We start from the raw sequence: 16,653 nt of genomic DNA, 5'->3' as shown, positions 1-16,653 counted from the left end.
AAATAAAATCTTAAATCGTTCTTTAATCTATTCAAATTATATATCTTTAAAATCTATAATAATTTTATATTCCTCTTATAAATAATTTGTGATGAGAAAGAAATATGTGAATGATAGCAAAATATAATTATTTCTGGTTGTAAAATATAAATTAATTAACTTTTATCATGTTAACAGTTTTTAAGAGTATTTCAGACATTTTGATTTAAAAAGCTGTTTATCAGCACTTATTTGCCAAACACATCAACAACTTTTTTTTTTAACTTCAGCACTTTTATCCAAACGCATAACTGCTTATTTTAAAAATAAGTTTCAGCCCTTTCAAAAGTACTTTTTTAAAGCTGCTTTTATTAAGCTCATCCAAACGGGCCCTAAATATAGCAAATAACAATATCCATAATCTAATTTATGTATTTGATTACATAGTCACACCCCTAAGACGAGGGGGTTTAGCCACACATAACAAAAAGAAAAAGATAGTTACCAAAAAGATGTTCCATCGAAATGAAAAAATCTCCAATGTTCAGTGCCAAAAGTCTTAAGATCGCAATATCCAAGCTCAAAAGCCTTTACAAATATGTTCAATGTCGTCAAAGTATGTAAAAATCTCTCCAAAACTTTGTAAGACCCTTTTCTCTATCTTCAAAAATCAATTTATATATTTCCAGAAACTTCTCAAAGTTTGATTTCGTGCTTCACTCGGCGAAGTTAGTCGGGATCCGCCGACAAGCACTTCTTCTCCACTTGTGGCTTTACTTTTGCACCAAGTGTTCTGTTCATTTTGACGATCTGCGTCTGGTTCACCGTTCCATTAGGTACGTCACCGATGTGCTCCCTCAATCATCGAGCTGGCTTAGTTCATGAGTCAATTCACTAGACTTTTTGGTGAGTAACCAGGTGGTTTTTGCGAGCTCTAACCTTTTTTTTCTTTAGTTTTTCCAACTTTTTTTGCTTCTTTTCGCATTGTAATGTCCTTGCCTTGTTCTTAAGCCTTCATTGTTGTACATAAACAAATTAACATAAGTTGTAAACACAAAATAAGTACTGAGAACACTAATTCATTCAATAACAAGCACTAAATTAGTAAAATTTCCCGACTCGTCACTTGGCTTAAAAACAAAATAAGTATTGAGAACACTAATTCATTCATAGGATTGACTATATTTTCCAACCAACCCATCACTTGGCTTATACAAGATCAAAAAAGTCTTTCAAGGCTTGTAATTGGGCTGAGGGAAAGGTATGATCATTTCGCATTAGTGACTCTACCTTCGTGAAGCATGGCTCAAGTTTCACTTCTTTTACTTCTCTTTCATTCTTTTTAAATTCACAACTCGTCCTTGGCATACTCTTAGCATACAGTTTTTGGTATAGCTCATTGGACACCGCTTTTACTTCCCCAATACACAACGAATAATTTCTCTTTCCATTTTTTTAATATGGAGGAGTTCAATCTTTTTCTTCACCGCATGTTCCCAAGCACAAATTTCACAAACTTTTTGCTTGGTTTCTCTTCATTCTTACCACATCCAAACAAACCAATGCTTCACGAAGGTTATAGGTGGAAATTACATGGTAGTTTCAACAACCGATCTAAACATTTGTGCTCATATTTCATCCAAAGAAAGGTTTATGCTCAAATGGTGCAAGCTAGGTCCACACATTCACAACGTAGTCACACAAAGGTACAGTGATTGGGTTCCCTCTCCAGAATTCATGCATAAGATTGTTTCCTTCATTCACCAAAGACAGTTAGTTGGACTAACGGAGAAAGTTTGAGGTATCATCATGCACTCATTTCAAGTAAACCTCACCACACATGACACTCAACACAATCATCGTCACGACTCCAAAAGTTAAGCTCGTGTGCAACGGTTATTGCAAGACTCAACTTGACATTCGACTAGTCACAATAAGATGCTAAGAGTTCACCGTGACTTATGCAACTCAATTTGCCTCGTGGAACTAACACAAATATATCATTCATTAAGAGCACTATTCAAGTCATCGATATTGATCACAACCGACACTCTTATATACAAGCGAACTCTACCAAAATTCACACTCAAGCAATCAAGAAAGGGAAAGCAATAAATAACCACCAAACATTTATTACTAAGGCAACAAGGAGAAGAATCGACCAAAAATAACAATATATCCCAAAGACGAAATAAAACAAAATACATAGGGCGCTTGATGGAGTGGTCGGCAATGACAAAACACATAGTGGTAGATTTAGGATCACCTAGACCAAGTTTCTTGAAAATGGCATAGGGAATCAAGTTTATACTAGCCCCCAAATCACACAATGCTTTAGCAAATTGAAACATCCTGATAGTTGAAGGAATAGTAAATGCCCCCAGGTCTTCTTTCTTGATGCAACATTCCTTGACATAATGTCATTACAGCTATGGGATACCTCAATTGTCACGAAGGCCATACTTATCTTCTTTGTGACCAATTCTTTCATAAATTTTTCATAACCCGCCATTTCTAAAAACGACTCCACCAAAGGAAGATTAATGAAAAGAGTTTTGAAGATGGAAAGAAATTTTTTGCAGTGTAAACACTCAAGTAGAGAACATCCAATTTCACCATAATGGGGAAACTCTGGCTCGAATTGTGCATGTTTCACTAGAGGGGATTAGTACAGTGGATGGAAAGTCTCCAACAAAGATATTTTGGGTGTAAATAAGAAAACTTCCTACTTTTAGTTGGGTTGGGATTCAAAAGAAATATCTTCATGGTGAGTATCACTTCTCTTTGAGTTTGTCAACAAGGTGTTGTTGCCCCTATCCAAAAAAGAATTGTTTCCTCGGTTTTAAAATTGTTTCTTACTATAGCTCTGCACGCGCATGAGTTGATGAACCTTCTCGTCATCATGCTAGAATACATGCATATGACAATGACTTACAAAGACGGAAAGCATGGGTTGGGGTATGGGTACTTGCTAACCATGGTGTTCAAATACTTTGGCATTTCACTAGTCTATGGTATCAGAGGGATAGTGAAGCAGTCCATCTCTATGAACACTCGCATTGAGTGTGAGTGTGTCGAAGGAATAACTGTCAATAGGTGTGAGGTTTCAGAATTGTTGGATGAGCACTCTCAGCTCAAGCATAAGGTGGAATCCATGAGGGTCACCTTGGATAACAAAGATGTTGAGATTGCTCGCCTTAAGGTTTGGTTGCACTTGATTGAATCTGAGGTACCTGGTAGAGCCAGACTGGATGCCCAGCAAGATGAGGACAAAGCTCTTGCTAACAAAAACTCCGCACTTCAGGCATATCTTTTCCTCCAAGCGTTCCTCATCTTAACATGTCCTTTGTCTTTTCTATTGTCCTCTATGGGTGTTATCACGGTTCTTATGTTAAATAAGATTTGCAAGATTCTTGGATCATAGATTCAGGAGCTAGTGATCACATGACTGGAAGTTTTCGTTTTATCTCTACTTACACTCCTTGTGCAGGAAACAGTAAAATCAAGATAGTTGATGGTTCCTTCTCTGCATTTGTTGGAAAAGGAACTATTAAACTATCATCATCCCTTACACTTCATAATACTCTTCATGTTCCAAAGTTCTCTTGTAATCTAATTTCTGCCAATAAATTAACCCATTCTCTTAATTGTCGTGCTATTTTTTATTTCGATTTGTGTGAAATTTAGGAAAAGATCTCAGGGAAGATAATTGGCAGTGCTAGAGAATCAGGAGGTCTTTATTTTCTTGACAAGGGAACAACTCATTACAACTGAATCCTCTTTGTTTGGACTATACTTTTGTTTTGACTAAAGTCATGTTTTGGCACTATAGGCTTGGACATCCAAGATTTTATCATTTAAGACACTTGTTACCTCAGTTATTTAGAAATAGAAATTCATCCTTATTCCAATGTGAATTTGGTGAAATGGCTAAGCATCACAAATCTTCTTTTCCTTTTTCAAAATTATAAGGCTTAAAACTATTTACGATGATTCATAGTGATGTTTGGGGACCATCTAGAATTTTAACAACGTTTGGGAAACGGTAGTTTGTAAATTTTATTAATGATCATACTAGATTGAGTTGGATTTTTTTATTGAAGGACAAATCTGAGGTTGAAAATGTATTTGAGACTTTCTATGTCATGGTGGAAGCACAATTCAATGAGAAAATCAAGATTTTTCAGAGTGATAATGGCCGTGAATCTTTTAATGAACAATTAGGAAGTTTTTTTAAAAAAAACTGGGGTAGTACACCAAAGCTCTTGTCTGGATACACCTCAACAAAATGGTATCACCGAAAGAAATAATAGACACTTTTTAAAGGTAATGAGAGCTTTAATGTGTACTAGTAAAGTTCCTCAACACCTTTGGGGAGAGGCTCTCGTGACTGCCACTTACCTTATCAATAGAATGTCATCTCGTGACTCACAAAGGAAGTATGTTCTTGATCTGTTAAAAGAAACAAGAATGTGTGGCTGTAGACCAGCTGAAACTCCAATTGATCCAAATCTAAAGTTAGTAATAGGAAGGAAAATTGATTGATAAGGGTCAATATCAGAGACTGGTAGGTAAGTTGAATTACTTGTCACATATTAGACATGATATTTCCTTTATTGTGAGCCTAGTCAGTCAATTCATGCATTCTCCGCGAGAAGAACACCAAGAATTTGTGTATCGAATCCGAAGGTATCTAAAGAGTTCACCTGGGAAAGGGTTGTTCTTCAAAAAGAATGAGCAAAGAAGTGTTGAGGCTTATACGGATGCAAATTGGCTGGTTCATCTATTAATAGGAGGTCTACATCTAGATATTGTACATTTGTTTGGGGAAATTTAGTGACATGGAGAATTAAGAAGCAAAATGTGGTGGCTCGAAGTAGTGTTGAGGCTTAGTATCGATCCATGACACACGAAATTTGTGAAATATTGTGGCTCAAGAGATTTTTGGAAGAACTAAGAAGACTTGTGAGTTTTCCAATGAACTTGTATTGTGACAATAAGGTTGTCATAAGCATTGCTCATAATCCGGTTCAAGCATGTGGAAGTGGACAGACACTTCATTAAAGAGAAGTTGAAGATGGAAGTGTGTGCATTCCTTTTGTTCCAACAACTGAACAAGTTACAGATATTTTCACAAAAGGTCTTTTCAGAACTACTTTTGAGTCCTTTGTGAGCAAGTTAGGCATGTTTGATATTTACATGCCAACTTGAGGAGGAGTGTTGAATGAGTTGACAGATTTAGTCATAATCTGCTCCACCATTAAGTTGACAGATTTGATTATAATTTACTCCACAAATAAATTTGATTAGAATCTGCTCTTGTAATTATAAGATTATAATAGATTATTCTAGGAAAATAGTTCAGAGGAAATCCCTTGATTCAAGGATTTCCTAAGAATTAGGGATAGATTACTTTAATTGGTCTTTACATGTTCTCCTCTAAATACTGTATAAACACTATGAATAAAATATAAGTTTACGGTATCTAAATTTTCATCAACCATACTGTAGCCAAAGCCCACTAATTCGAATTCACATCTGGTTACCTACTAAGGAGAGAAAAATCTATATATCATTAAGTTTTTTTAATAGAATTATCTTTAAAGGTTTCTAACAAATGTTTTTTTTTAGATTCTCAGAAGTGGTATGTATTGGCTTTGCATGTTGGTTGGATATTTGAGAAAGAATATGTTGCTTATTTGGTGTTCAAATTGGTAGATATGTACCATGAACTTGAATATACTTATTCAACTATTATGTTTGTTAATTATAGGAGTGAAAATGTGGCTGAAGAACAAACCAACACTGTGAGACTTATAAGATTTTCCAAACTGAGAGAAGGTGGATGAACGGACTTCTATTTCAACTCATTTTTTATTATCTTCAATTTCAACTCAATCCGCTCATTTGACACCCCTAGGTCCTTTCTTTGTTTCTGCAGCGCTGCAACTGGTGCTGGTGTCGGGGCGGAGTGATTGAAGTGATTGGAGGTTTATGCCGTGTGGGGGCAAAACAAAAGAATATGCTCGGATCGACCCCAAACAACTCCATTTGTTAATCTAGTGGCCCTTCTTTCCCTGAGAAATTTAATAACAATATCATATATCCTGCAATACACTAAAACATGTGAAATGCTTTCAAATTTGTTTCATCAGCAAAATTTTAAATAAACAAAAGATGTTATTTGATCAAGATATATATTCTTCGTCATTAAAAAAAAAAGATACATGTATTCGAAGTAGATAAAGGTGGAAACTCCAAAAGAAAAATAGGATAATAATTGGGCTCAGTAGGAAATTATTCTATAAAAATGAAACTGTTCAAAATCATTGTTGATAAGGTGTGGCAACCAAAATAAGGTCATCTTTTCTGGCAGCAGTTACTCCAACCAATTCAGTCAAATTCAAGTCTTTTGGCTCCATTCCATTAGGGAGTTTCCAGTCGAAGTGATATAACAATTGAGCCAACGGTAAATAAACATTAGCTAAACCAAATGATATCCCGGGACAAATCCTTCTCCCACCCCCAAACGGAAGATACTCGAAATTGTTACCAATAAAGTCTACAGAGCTCTGCTCAAATCTCTCTGGCTTAAAGCTTTCTGCATCATCCCAATATTTCGGATCTCTTCCCAATGCCCAAACATTGACCATGACTTTGGTCTTCACAGGAACAGTGTAACCGTTTATATCCGTCTCTTCCCTGCATTCTCTTGGGACTAAAAGTGGAACTGGTGGATGGAGTCTTAGCGTTTCTTTTATGACTAACTTCAAGTATTTCAGCTCCTCCACATCATTTTCATCGAACGTTTCTCTGTCTTTAAAGGCTTCTCGCACCTCTGCTTGAGCTTTGGCGAATACACTTGGATTTTTCATCAGTTGCACCATTGCCCACACTAGTGTTGACGATGAAGTCTCTGTTCCCGCAGCAAACATGTCCTGCAGATAGGAACAAAATAAGTTATTCGTGGTGATTGATCGATCACACGTACAAATAAAAATGTATAATATGCAATAGTACTTACGAAAATAATAGCTTTGATGTTGTCGTTGGTGATCGGAAATTGAAGGCCTCCATCATTCATAAGTCTTAAAAGAACATCAATTAGATCTTCACCACCTAATGCACCATTAGTTTTCCCCATCGCAATGTTCTTCTTGTGCTCATTGATTACATCTTCAACAATTGCATCTACCTTATGATGAGCATTCACTATTTTACCTTTCATGCCACTAAGCACATGGAGAAACTTCAACGACGGGAAGATATCAGCCACATCGAATCCTCCTGCTAACCCAATCACCTCTTTGATTAGTTGTATAAATTTGTCCTGTTCTTTAAACACTTTCCCAAATGCTGATCTACATGTCATGGAACTTGTGAACAAAAACAACCTTTCAGTAAAATTAACCGGCTCACGAAAAGACGAAGATGACCTGATAAAATTAACAAGACGATCAACCTCATCGCGCCTAATAGAGCTGTATGACCGGACATTCTTGGCACTCAACAATTCCAAGACACAAATTTTACGCATTTGCCTCCAGTAATCTCCATAGGGGCAAAACGCAATATCAGACCTGCTGTAACAAACAATCTCCGGGGCCAAGAGCTTAGGCCTAGATGCAAAAGCGATGTCATGAGTTTTCAGTACTTCTTTCGCCATATCAGGAGAAGTAACAACAACAGCAGAGACTTCACCAAGCTGAAGATGCATAAGTGGTCCATATTTTTTCGCTAAATCTCTAAGAACATGGTGTGGAAGTCCACCAACCATATGAAGCATACTTCCTAGTAAAGGAAGTTTCCATGGACCTGGAGGCAATTTTTTCGATTGGCTATTCGAGTTTTTCCATTTCCTTAACAAAAACAGAAAAGATAGAAAAAGGAAAACGGAAGCCAAGCTCAAGAATGGCATTTTGAAAAGAGTTTTAATTTATTTGTTTGGTGATTCTTCAATGTTGTGTTACATATGCTCTTTTATAGGCAAGATATTTTTTTTTCAGCAACTTTTGTTTACTATAATCTATTGAAGTCAAAACAATTCAGCTCACTCAAAAAATATATATATGCACTGATTGATGCCAAAATAAGAAATATTTTTTTCCCAACAATACTAATTGCTATGTCCATAAATATTCTTAAAGAAGTAAAAATGGTGGCTGGAAAATTGATTTTTATAACGAACAGAAAAATGTGTAGTTGCCACCTTGGAAATTAAATATGTCCTACTTTGTATCAATTTTGACTGGAGTATTATTAATATTTATACACATTCTTCCTCACAAACCTCAAATATAATAGTGTGTAGTATCTTTTTGTTATCTTACTAAAATATAATTCAAAGTATTTCTCTTTGTATCACATATCAGTACCACGAAGAATAGAGAATTTTAATAATTAAAATTACTATTTGTAATTTGTAACTTTTAATTATATTAAATTAGTCTATTTTATTTATATGTAATAGGGGTAACACCTGCAAAAAAAAAATAGTAATTTTTATTAGTTTATAATAATATTAAATTAGAAATTAAAATAAAAAATAATAATAATTTATTAAAGAATTACTTAAAATTAACATGATATAATCAATTTAAAAATTAAAGATAAAGATAAAAATTTTAAAATTAAAAATTTGAAATGATCTGTTTTAAAATTAGAAATTAAAAAAAAAACTCAACTTAATTATTTAAATAAAATAGCAATATAAATAGGCATTTTAAAAACTTATCATTACCTCCCCGCGCAATGCTCATACACAAACTCTAAAATTTGATCAAAATATTAATAAACTAAACTAATTTAAGACAATTAAAACTTCACAATAAAAAAAATCGGATTTGTCCCACATTAGCATTTAAAAAAAAATCAGCAAATAAAGTTTTACAAAAAAATCTGTTTAATAATTAAAATAAGAAAGAACTACAAATTCAAATTTTAAAATCAAGCCTAAATCTGCTTCATTTTACCTGATATACATGACTTTTTAAAAAATAAAAAGCTCCTCTTTTTTTTTCATTTAAGGATAGTTTTATTCGGAGAAAATTCACAAGTGTTTCCCTAGACTATGACCGAAATCTCAAAGACACAACTTAACTAAACTAAGGTCCTATTACCCCTTCAACTTATTTTTTTTTAATTTTGTACACCTTTTATCTTACGTAGCACACTCTATGACTCCACACAATTGAGGCGCGTGAGAGATATTTGGATGTCACGTAAACCAAAAAGGTCTTATTCCATGAAATTTATCCGTTATTTCATTCTTGAGGTTGAATGATTTGAGTTTTTGATGAATTTTCGTAAAGTTCCATTCTTACATCGTTTACGATGAGTTCTTGAGATAAGTGTTATGAATTTGAGGGTTTTTTTAGTAGATCTTCGGGTACTTATGTTAGATACCGAATATAAGTGAGTTGGGAAGGAATCATTCAATTCTAAGCAAATTTGGGTCAGAAAACAAGAAAAAAAAACTTTACCGGATCGCTCTAGGAGGGGTGGCGTGAAGAGCCACTAATGCGCCAGGAGGGCTAGAGCGCTGCGCCAGAAGTGTGCCAAAATGAGGCTTCTAAATTTCAGGAGTGGGCACCCCGCGCCAGCAGTGCACCGGGGTTTCCTACCCCCACCCTTTCTCTGTCATTTGCTCTATCTACGCAAAACATGGAAAACTAGTGGATTATAGAGCTTTAACTATGGGTTAAATTTGTATAAATGACCTTCTATAGTTAGAGCAAATGGTTTAGGGATTAAACATCAAGGTACGACTCCCCAAGGATCCATCAAATGTCCTTAAAGAGGACCCTAGCAAACCACCAAATCTGCCCAAAAGACAGCCCACCCATGATTGGTTATTAAGTGGGTTTGTTTTATTAGTAATTAGGTCACCTACATAAAGCTAATAGACCCCTAAATACATTAATCCTAGTCATTATATAATTCACTAAAGAGACCCAATTGACTTCAAGAAATTCTCTCTCCATGAAGCAAAGAAGAAGAAGAAGAAAAGCAAGTTAGGAAAATTCCTCCATTGTTGCAAGCATTGTGAGGGCTTTATAATTAACGTATGATAGCTTATTCATCCTTGCATTTTTCCATTCCATGGAGTTCCCTAGATTTCCCCCAATTGTGAAGATGAATCCCAATTCTAGCTTGAGTTTTTCTTCCTATATTATGGGTAGTGTTGAGTATTAATTCAATTGAGTGGACATTACTTGTTTGTGATTATTTTAGTATTGAATAATGATATTATATGTTTTCTATGGTTAATCCTAGTCTAATTGATAAAATTATAGTAATATGGGTTTATGCCGTGAAAGGTGAAATTAAGGATCATAGATGATCTTCTAAAATTGATGACTTGTAAAGTAATTGATCATAAATGAAAGCTTGTAGACATGAATTGAATTAGATTATAGTATATATAATGAATCATGACAAGTAAAGCTTGAAGTTGAACTTTTATGATGATTTATGACTAGAATCACTTGATAATGAAGAATGTGATTAGAATGCCTTGAAATCTATGTATGAATGATGTTGGTAAGAAGTAAAGCTTTGAGAGTAGGGCTTGTAGTCATGAGTGTTTATTGTTAGGGCTTTGAGAGTAAAACTAATATGTTAAATTAAGAATGTTTAAATGCATAAAGTGATAAAAGCACTTGAAAACTTTGATGGGTTATCAAGGAAATCTATCCATGAGTAATGAATAAAGTAAGACTTAATAAATTATCTTCCAGGTTGTATGCCTAGAAACGAGTGGATATTAAATTGAGATGGAAGTTTTTACCTAGTTGAATCTGGCTTCCAAGATGGGAGCTCTTAGAAGTAGAGTCCGGGTTTCCCAAAGTATATCTCATGAGATAGAGTCCCTTACAAGTGGAGTTCGGGTTTACTAGTACAAATCTCTGTATCCTATAACTATGTGCATCGTAGGAAGGTTAGCTAGTGGGTCCAACTAAGATAACAAACTGTTTCTACCCTAGAAAAGTAGACCAACCCTTCTCGGTGTGGGTAACATCGAAAGGGATCATGTGATAGCTCATGTGGTCCTATGTCGCTTAAGGCTATTTTCCCAACTAATGAAAGATAATTATGGAACTAAGACATATTTGAGTATCTCAAAGTGTTCCATGTTAATAATGAACTAAGACATGTTTAAATAAGCAACTCCAACTGTTCAAACATAATGAACTTACATATGCTTTCATTAGTATTTCATAGTGTTCAAAAGTAAAGACGAGGGACTAAGATGTACTTAAAGAAGTATATCCTAGGGTCCTTATGTAATAAAAGGGAGTCAAGTCTCCAAATCAAGAAGTATGAGTATGAGAACCTAAAAAGTGATACTTACCATGGGTAGAATTATGAGGTCTTATTCTTGCATTGCACAAGTATGACTTAAGGTCATTTAACAAAGTGTTTTGTTATATGATGTATGTTTAGATAGGATTGTGTTGTAGTCGCCTTCATTGTTATGTTATGATTGACTAAAAGTAATGGTTCCCTTGATTATGAGAATCAAGCTAAGGTTGAGAGCATAAGATGGTAAGTATGATTATGATGGCCAAAGGGTGTACTTAGCATGAATGGGATTATTGGGACTTATCCATGAATTGCACAAGTACTCTTTAAGGTTACTTGAGAAGTAGTTCTTCTATGATATGAAGGGTCGGGGTTGCATAATGCTTATATGATGTTATATTGGAGATTTTTCTTATGATTGTGATATTTTCTCTTGTGTTTACAGTTTATGTATCATGAAGTATCTCTTATGTTTTAGGGTTCGGTAATTTGAGTTCTATTCTTGAGGCTAAGTTTCTAGACCCCCACCCTTTACAGGTACCCGGAGGTGATTCTCCTTGAAATTATTCGAATGTAGTTCGAATCATACTTTTTATTCAATATTTTGTATATATATTGACGTTAGGCAAACTTTAGGCCGTTTCTTATTTTTTTTTTATTTTATTATTTGTGCATATTGAATGTTTATTATACTTCTACATTATTTTATTCACCTCCTCAATTTGAAAAAAAAAATTCAGTCGAGACCCACATTTGTGGGTTCTGAAAGGTGCCTAACCCCTTCCCTTTGGAATAATTTGAATCTCTTACCTAGAATTAAATTGGTTTTGTAGATCACTTAATGTTTTCCTAGTTTATTCCTACAATTAGGTGGGACTCCTTTAAAATTAGTTTATTCTTAAAATTCTTTTAAAATTGAATTAATTCATTATTTTTCGAGTCACCGTGACGTTTCGCCCTATTTGAATAGAGTAGAAAAGTAAGCAGTCACAACACTTGAGAACAATAACAACCATTCGAAAATGTCATAACTCGTTAAAAAAGTCACTACTTCTGTCGCAACCCAGACCATCGTGATTGGCACCCACACTAACCCTCCGGTGGGAGAACCATTTATACTAATTATCTAACCAACTTAATAAAAAATACTAAGGAATTAAAGTTACAAAAGCAAGTTAAATATCTAAAAACTGAAGTTCCCATAAAACTCCAAAAGGTCTAACAACTAAACATTGAGAAAATATGCCTAGAACTTTAAAATCAATCTATCAAAACATCTAACAAGATTCATTAGTCTAACAAGAAGGGTCACAACCCCAAGCTAATGAACTAATAACTAACTAGAAAAGTTTAAATATGAAATGTGGACATAGACGAAAGGAGAATTCATGGCAGTACGGAATAACTGGCCCACCCTTTAATTCGATCGACGATCACTGATCTTTTAAAAGTGGTTTGTCAATAGTTGGTATAGTTTCACATTTCTCAAGATACACAATTATAACAAAATCATTGGTCCTCTCATGGAACCCAACCCAAATTATTATCATATTGGAATATGGTACCCTATCCAAAGTTTATGTCGAAATGTTGTCGGAACGTGGCAACCGATCCAAGTAAGTGTGTTGGAATGCAACACTCGATCCATTCAACAAGCCACAATAACAATCACATTTATATAAGATCATACAATCAAGTCATGACTCATGGTATTCATCATTCATCTATCTCATTTACAACAAGTGTGATCAATAATGCAACATTCACATACGTACATGTATCATAATGAAGCAAGACAAACATACATCACACAATCATAAAATCACAACCAACACCTACCTTGAAAAAGAATTGAAACCTTTAAGAAACTTGATCATTTCCTTTCCACATTTGTTCCACTTGTTTTTGGTCTACAAACAAGTTTGTAATACGAAAATCAATAAACAATCACTAATTTCCCGGATTATCAAAAATTCTATCAACCCTAGGTCATACCTATGATCATCATACCCATATTACGGCTTTTTTCACCATAATTTCTAGATCAAAACCATTGATAATACCCATTATTACCTTATACAGATCGAAAAATGGATTTGGAGAGTGAAAATCTTACCTTTAGCCTCAAGAATGGTGAAAAATTGTCAAAAAAATCCCTGGGTTCTTCCCTTTGCTCTCAAGTGTGAAAATTGCAGAATAAAATATTGTTGGAATTTATTTATGACTTTAAGTCACACTTGCCCAGCCATGGCAGCACCCCCCCCCCTGCAGCGGCCTCGCCCTGGCGGTAGAAATCCCGTCTCAGCGGCTTGCATGGAAACAATGAGCTATCTTAAGAATTTTAAATCCTCATTTCATATCACACCTTTAACCAACGACACTCAAAATCATCGTTTATGCTAAGATTGATTCCAGGAGTTCCACTCACCCGAATTTAATTTTGTAAAGTTGTACGAGTTTCTTAACGATGACTTATCTATATACTCATGTAAACAAATTCATAATTAAATCACCCAACTATTATCAAATTTCCCTAGATTTTAATGACTCTGATTTCATCCAAATCTGGACTAGGTTGAAAAATTCTAAGTTACTAAGAAAAAGTTTTCCAACCCAAAAGTTTTTGCCGTTGGATTTTCTATAACGATGGAACCCGATCATTACACCTTCGAAGAAGTAACTACTCATCAATGTGACAAGAAGTTAGCTTTTAATAAAATATAGAAAAAGTTAATACAATATAATATAATATAAGTTATAGAATGTATGATTTTAAGATAGTGTTTATATGTGTATATATACATTATTTTGGGGTCACTTGTGACTCTTAACATTATTTTATGACTAGTGGGTACGCTTAGATAGTGACTAACTTAGTGTTAGAGCATCGAATATAAAATGTCCTAGGGTGTCTAAAATGTTAGGATCGGAAATAAGCAGGTGTAAACGCGGAAGCTAGCAAAACAAACCTCAAAAGACCACGAGTAAGAAGACAACGACAAATATACCAAAAGACACGAAGATTTAACGTCGTTCGGTCAATTGACCTACGTCCACAAAGGAGATGAGCAATCCACTATAAATATGAGAGTACAAAATACAGAGAGAAACAACCTCAACCAATTCACTCGGAATACATGGGAGGTTCACACAAGTGATAACGTATCAAGCTTGTGACCCACAAATTCTCCCCCTAACCAAAACTCTCAAAGCCCTTTAAGACTACATTATGAATGCTGATTAAGTTAGAAGGAACATTCCTCTATTTATAGAGTCTTAAACCTTTTCCTATCAGAAAAAGGATTAGTCAATGCAAAACCTTTTCTTAAAAGGAAAACCTATTTATGGTAAGAAATCAGGGCAAATAAAAACCAACAAATCTCCCCCTTGGCCTGAATTTCTAACAAAATAAATTTGTCCACCTTCTTCACTTAATCTTCAACAACTTGCTTCTCCTCTCTATAATCTCCTTTGCAAAATTTATGTCTCAACACAGAGAACCTCTCTGAAACAATTTCTCCAACAAAATCTTCATTACTGTCAAAAAGGTTGCAGCTAAAACTACACCCGCCAAGATGAACACCTCTTTCTAACCTGGTTCAATCATCGATTATCAAACCACTGAACCTGACTCCATCATTGAATCTGGCTCTGATACCACTTATTAGGATCGGAAATAAGCAGGTGTAAACGCAGAAGCTAGCAAAGCAAACCTCAAAAGACCAAGAGTAAGAAGACAACGAGAAATATACCAAAAGACACGAAGATTTAACATCGTTTGGTCAATTGACCTACGTCCACAAAGGACATGAGCAATCCACTATAAATATGAGAGTACAAAATACAGAGAGAAACAACCTCAACCAATTCACTCGGAATACATGGGAGGTTCACACAAGTGATAATGTATCAAGCTTGTGACCCACAAATTCTCCCCCTAACCAAAACTCTCAAAGCCCTTTAAGACTACATTGTCAATGCTGATTAAGTTAGAAGGAACATTCCTCTATTTATAGAGTCGTAAACCTTTTCCTACCAGAAAAAAGAATTAGTCAATCCAAAACATTTTCCTAAAAGGAAAACCTATTTATGGTAAGAAATCAGAGCAAATAAAAACCAACATAAAAGCCTTATTAAGTAGAGCCTTATTTATTGGTATGAAGTGCACCATATTTATGAATGTGAGGCAATGAAACTTTTTAAGAAAAACTTCCTTTATTTCATGCTTTCGGGAGATAGAGTTTAACTCTATTTTAACCAACATCTAATGTATGCTCGATGAATTTACATCAACAAGCACCACCAACTCCAGCATATTCTCTAAATGAACAAGTATCTTAGGTTGTTTTTCGGATACTAGCTTAAGTTATGACCAGTCAGGTCAACCATCAAATTATTGCTCCGATCAACCCAAATAAGAATATGACAACAACAAAATTTGTAGTTCCTCGATAGAGAAAATATACTCTTATTATGCCTCGGTCCACTATAGAGCTAGAGTCGTTAATTTGTAGTTCCTCGATAAATCTGTCATAGAATCGAAAGGTAGTAAGCCAACGTCTTTAGGTCGGTCTCTTACATTAAGGCCAGGAAAATGATTTCTAACGATTGCATTTGTCATCTAGTTTTGGGTCAAGAATTCTAGGTCCAAAGCCCAACCTTTCAGTCAACTTCAGTGTTAAATGAATTTCCAAAAGTCTTTCCCAAAGATCTTTTCGGAGTCACTCTTATGGAGAAATTGAATTCAAAATAAACTGTTTTATAGAGACTTGACTGGTCAGAGTTAACTTCTAAGGGGGTCGCATTTTCCACATAAGTGCTATTCTTAATTCGTGAAGGATAGCTAGCGGTTAAGCTTGGATTGTGGTATTGTGGCACAAGTTTTGGTGAAGCCTTTTTACCCATTTACCCGTGTAGTCTTGAAACACCCATCTATGCCCCTTTTTTCTAGGGTCTAGAGTAACGACTCTATTTATATTAAACTTGGGGTTATATTTAATATGGGCAATCTTCTTGATGTTCTTGGCATATTGCTTTTAGCAATAATGAGGTTGAATTCAGTAGCTTGTTTAAAACAGTGTTCAATCTAGACATGTTGCTTCTTATTGTTGAACAAGTTGTCATTATTGTTAATCCAAAGACTTTGTATGCAAAAAAGGTTGATATTTCCCTATGAGATCCATTTGTTGAAGTCATTACCTTTGATAACATCCCAACTGTCTTTTCAATTCCTTGTGCTAATCCTAGTTGAGTCAATACTCGAAATAAAGTTGTTGGCATTGGCAATTTTTTCCGAAAGGAGGTGACCCTATGCAATGAAAAAAAATGTGGTCTATATTTTCAATCCCACTCCCACATAATATACAAATT

General features: G+C 34.7%; 1 protein-coding gene across 1 annotated transcript; it reads right to left on the bottom strand.

Moving 5' to 3' along the window:
• Nucleotides 1–6,139: 6,139 nt before the first annotated feature.
• Nucleotides 6,140–8,701, bottom strand: LOC101251277 (premnaspirodiene oxygenase). Its single transcript, XM_004237321.5, has 2 exons — nt 7,004–8,701; nt 6,140–6,917 (listed from the first exon to the last, which is right to left on the bottom strand). The coding sequence occupies exons 1-2, from the start codon at nt 7,895–7,897 to the stop codon at nt 6,306–6,308; spliced, it is 1,506 nt and encodes a 501-aa protein (XP_004237369.1). The 5' UTR covers nt 7,898–8,701; the 3' UTR covers nt 6,140–6,305.
• Between the last annotated feature and the right edge of the window lie 7,952 nt (nt 8,702–16,653).

This window comes from Solanum lycopersicum, chromosome 4, assembly GCF_036512215.1.
Source record: "Solanum lycopersicum chromosome 4, SLM_r2.1".
In the NCBI taxonomy this organism is placed as follows: Eukaryota; Viridiplantae; Streptophyta; class Magnoliopsida; order Solanales; family Solanaceae; genus Solanum; species Solanum lycopersicum.
This window is presented reverse-complemented; position numbering and strand designations above follow the sequence as displayed.

What these genes read in the sequence shown, in the direction of transcription:
- LOC101251277 (XM_004237321.5), bottom strand. Translation starts at nt 7,897, where the DNA reads ATGCCATTCTTGAGCTTGGCTTCCGTTTTCCTTTTTCTATCTTTTCTG. An exon ending in ACATCAAAGCTATTATTTTC is followed by an intron (nt 6,918 to 7,003) that starts GTAAGTACTATT and finishes TCCTATCTGCAG; the next exon opens with GACATGTTTGCTGCGGGAAC.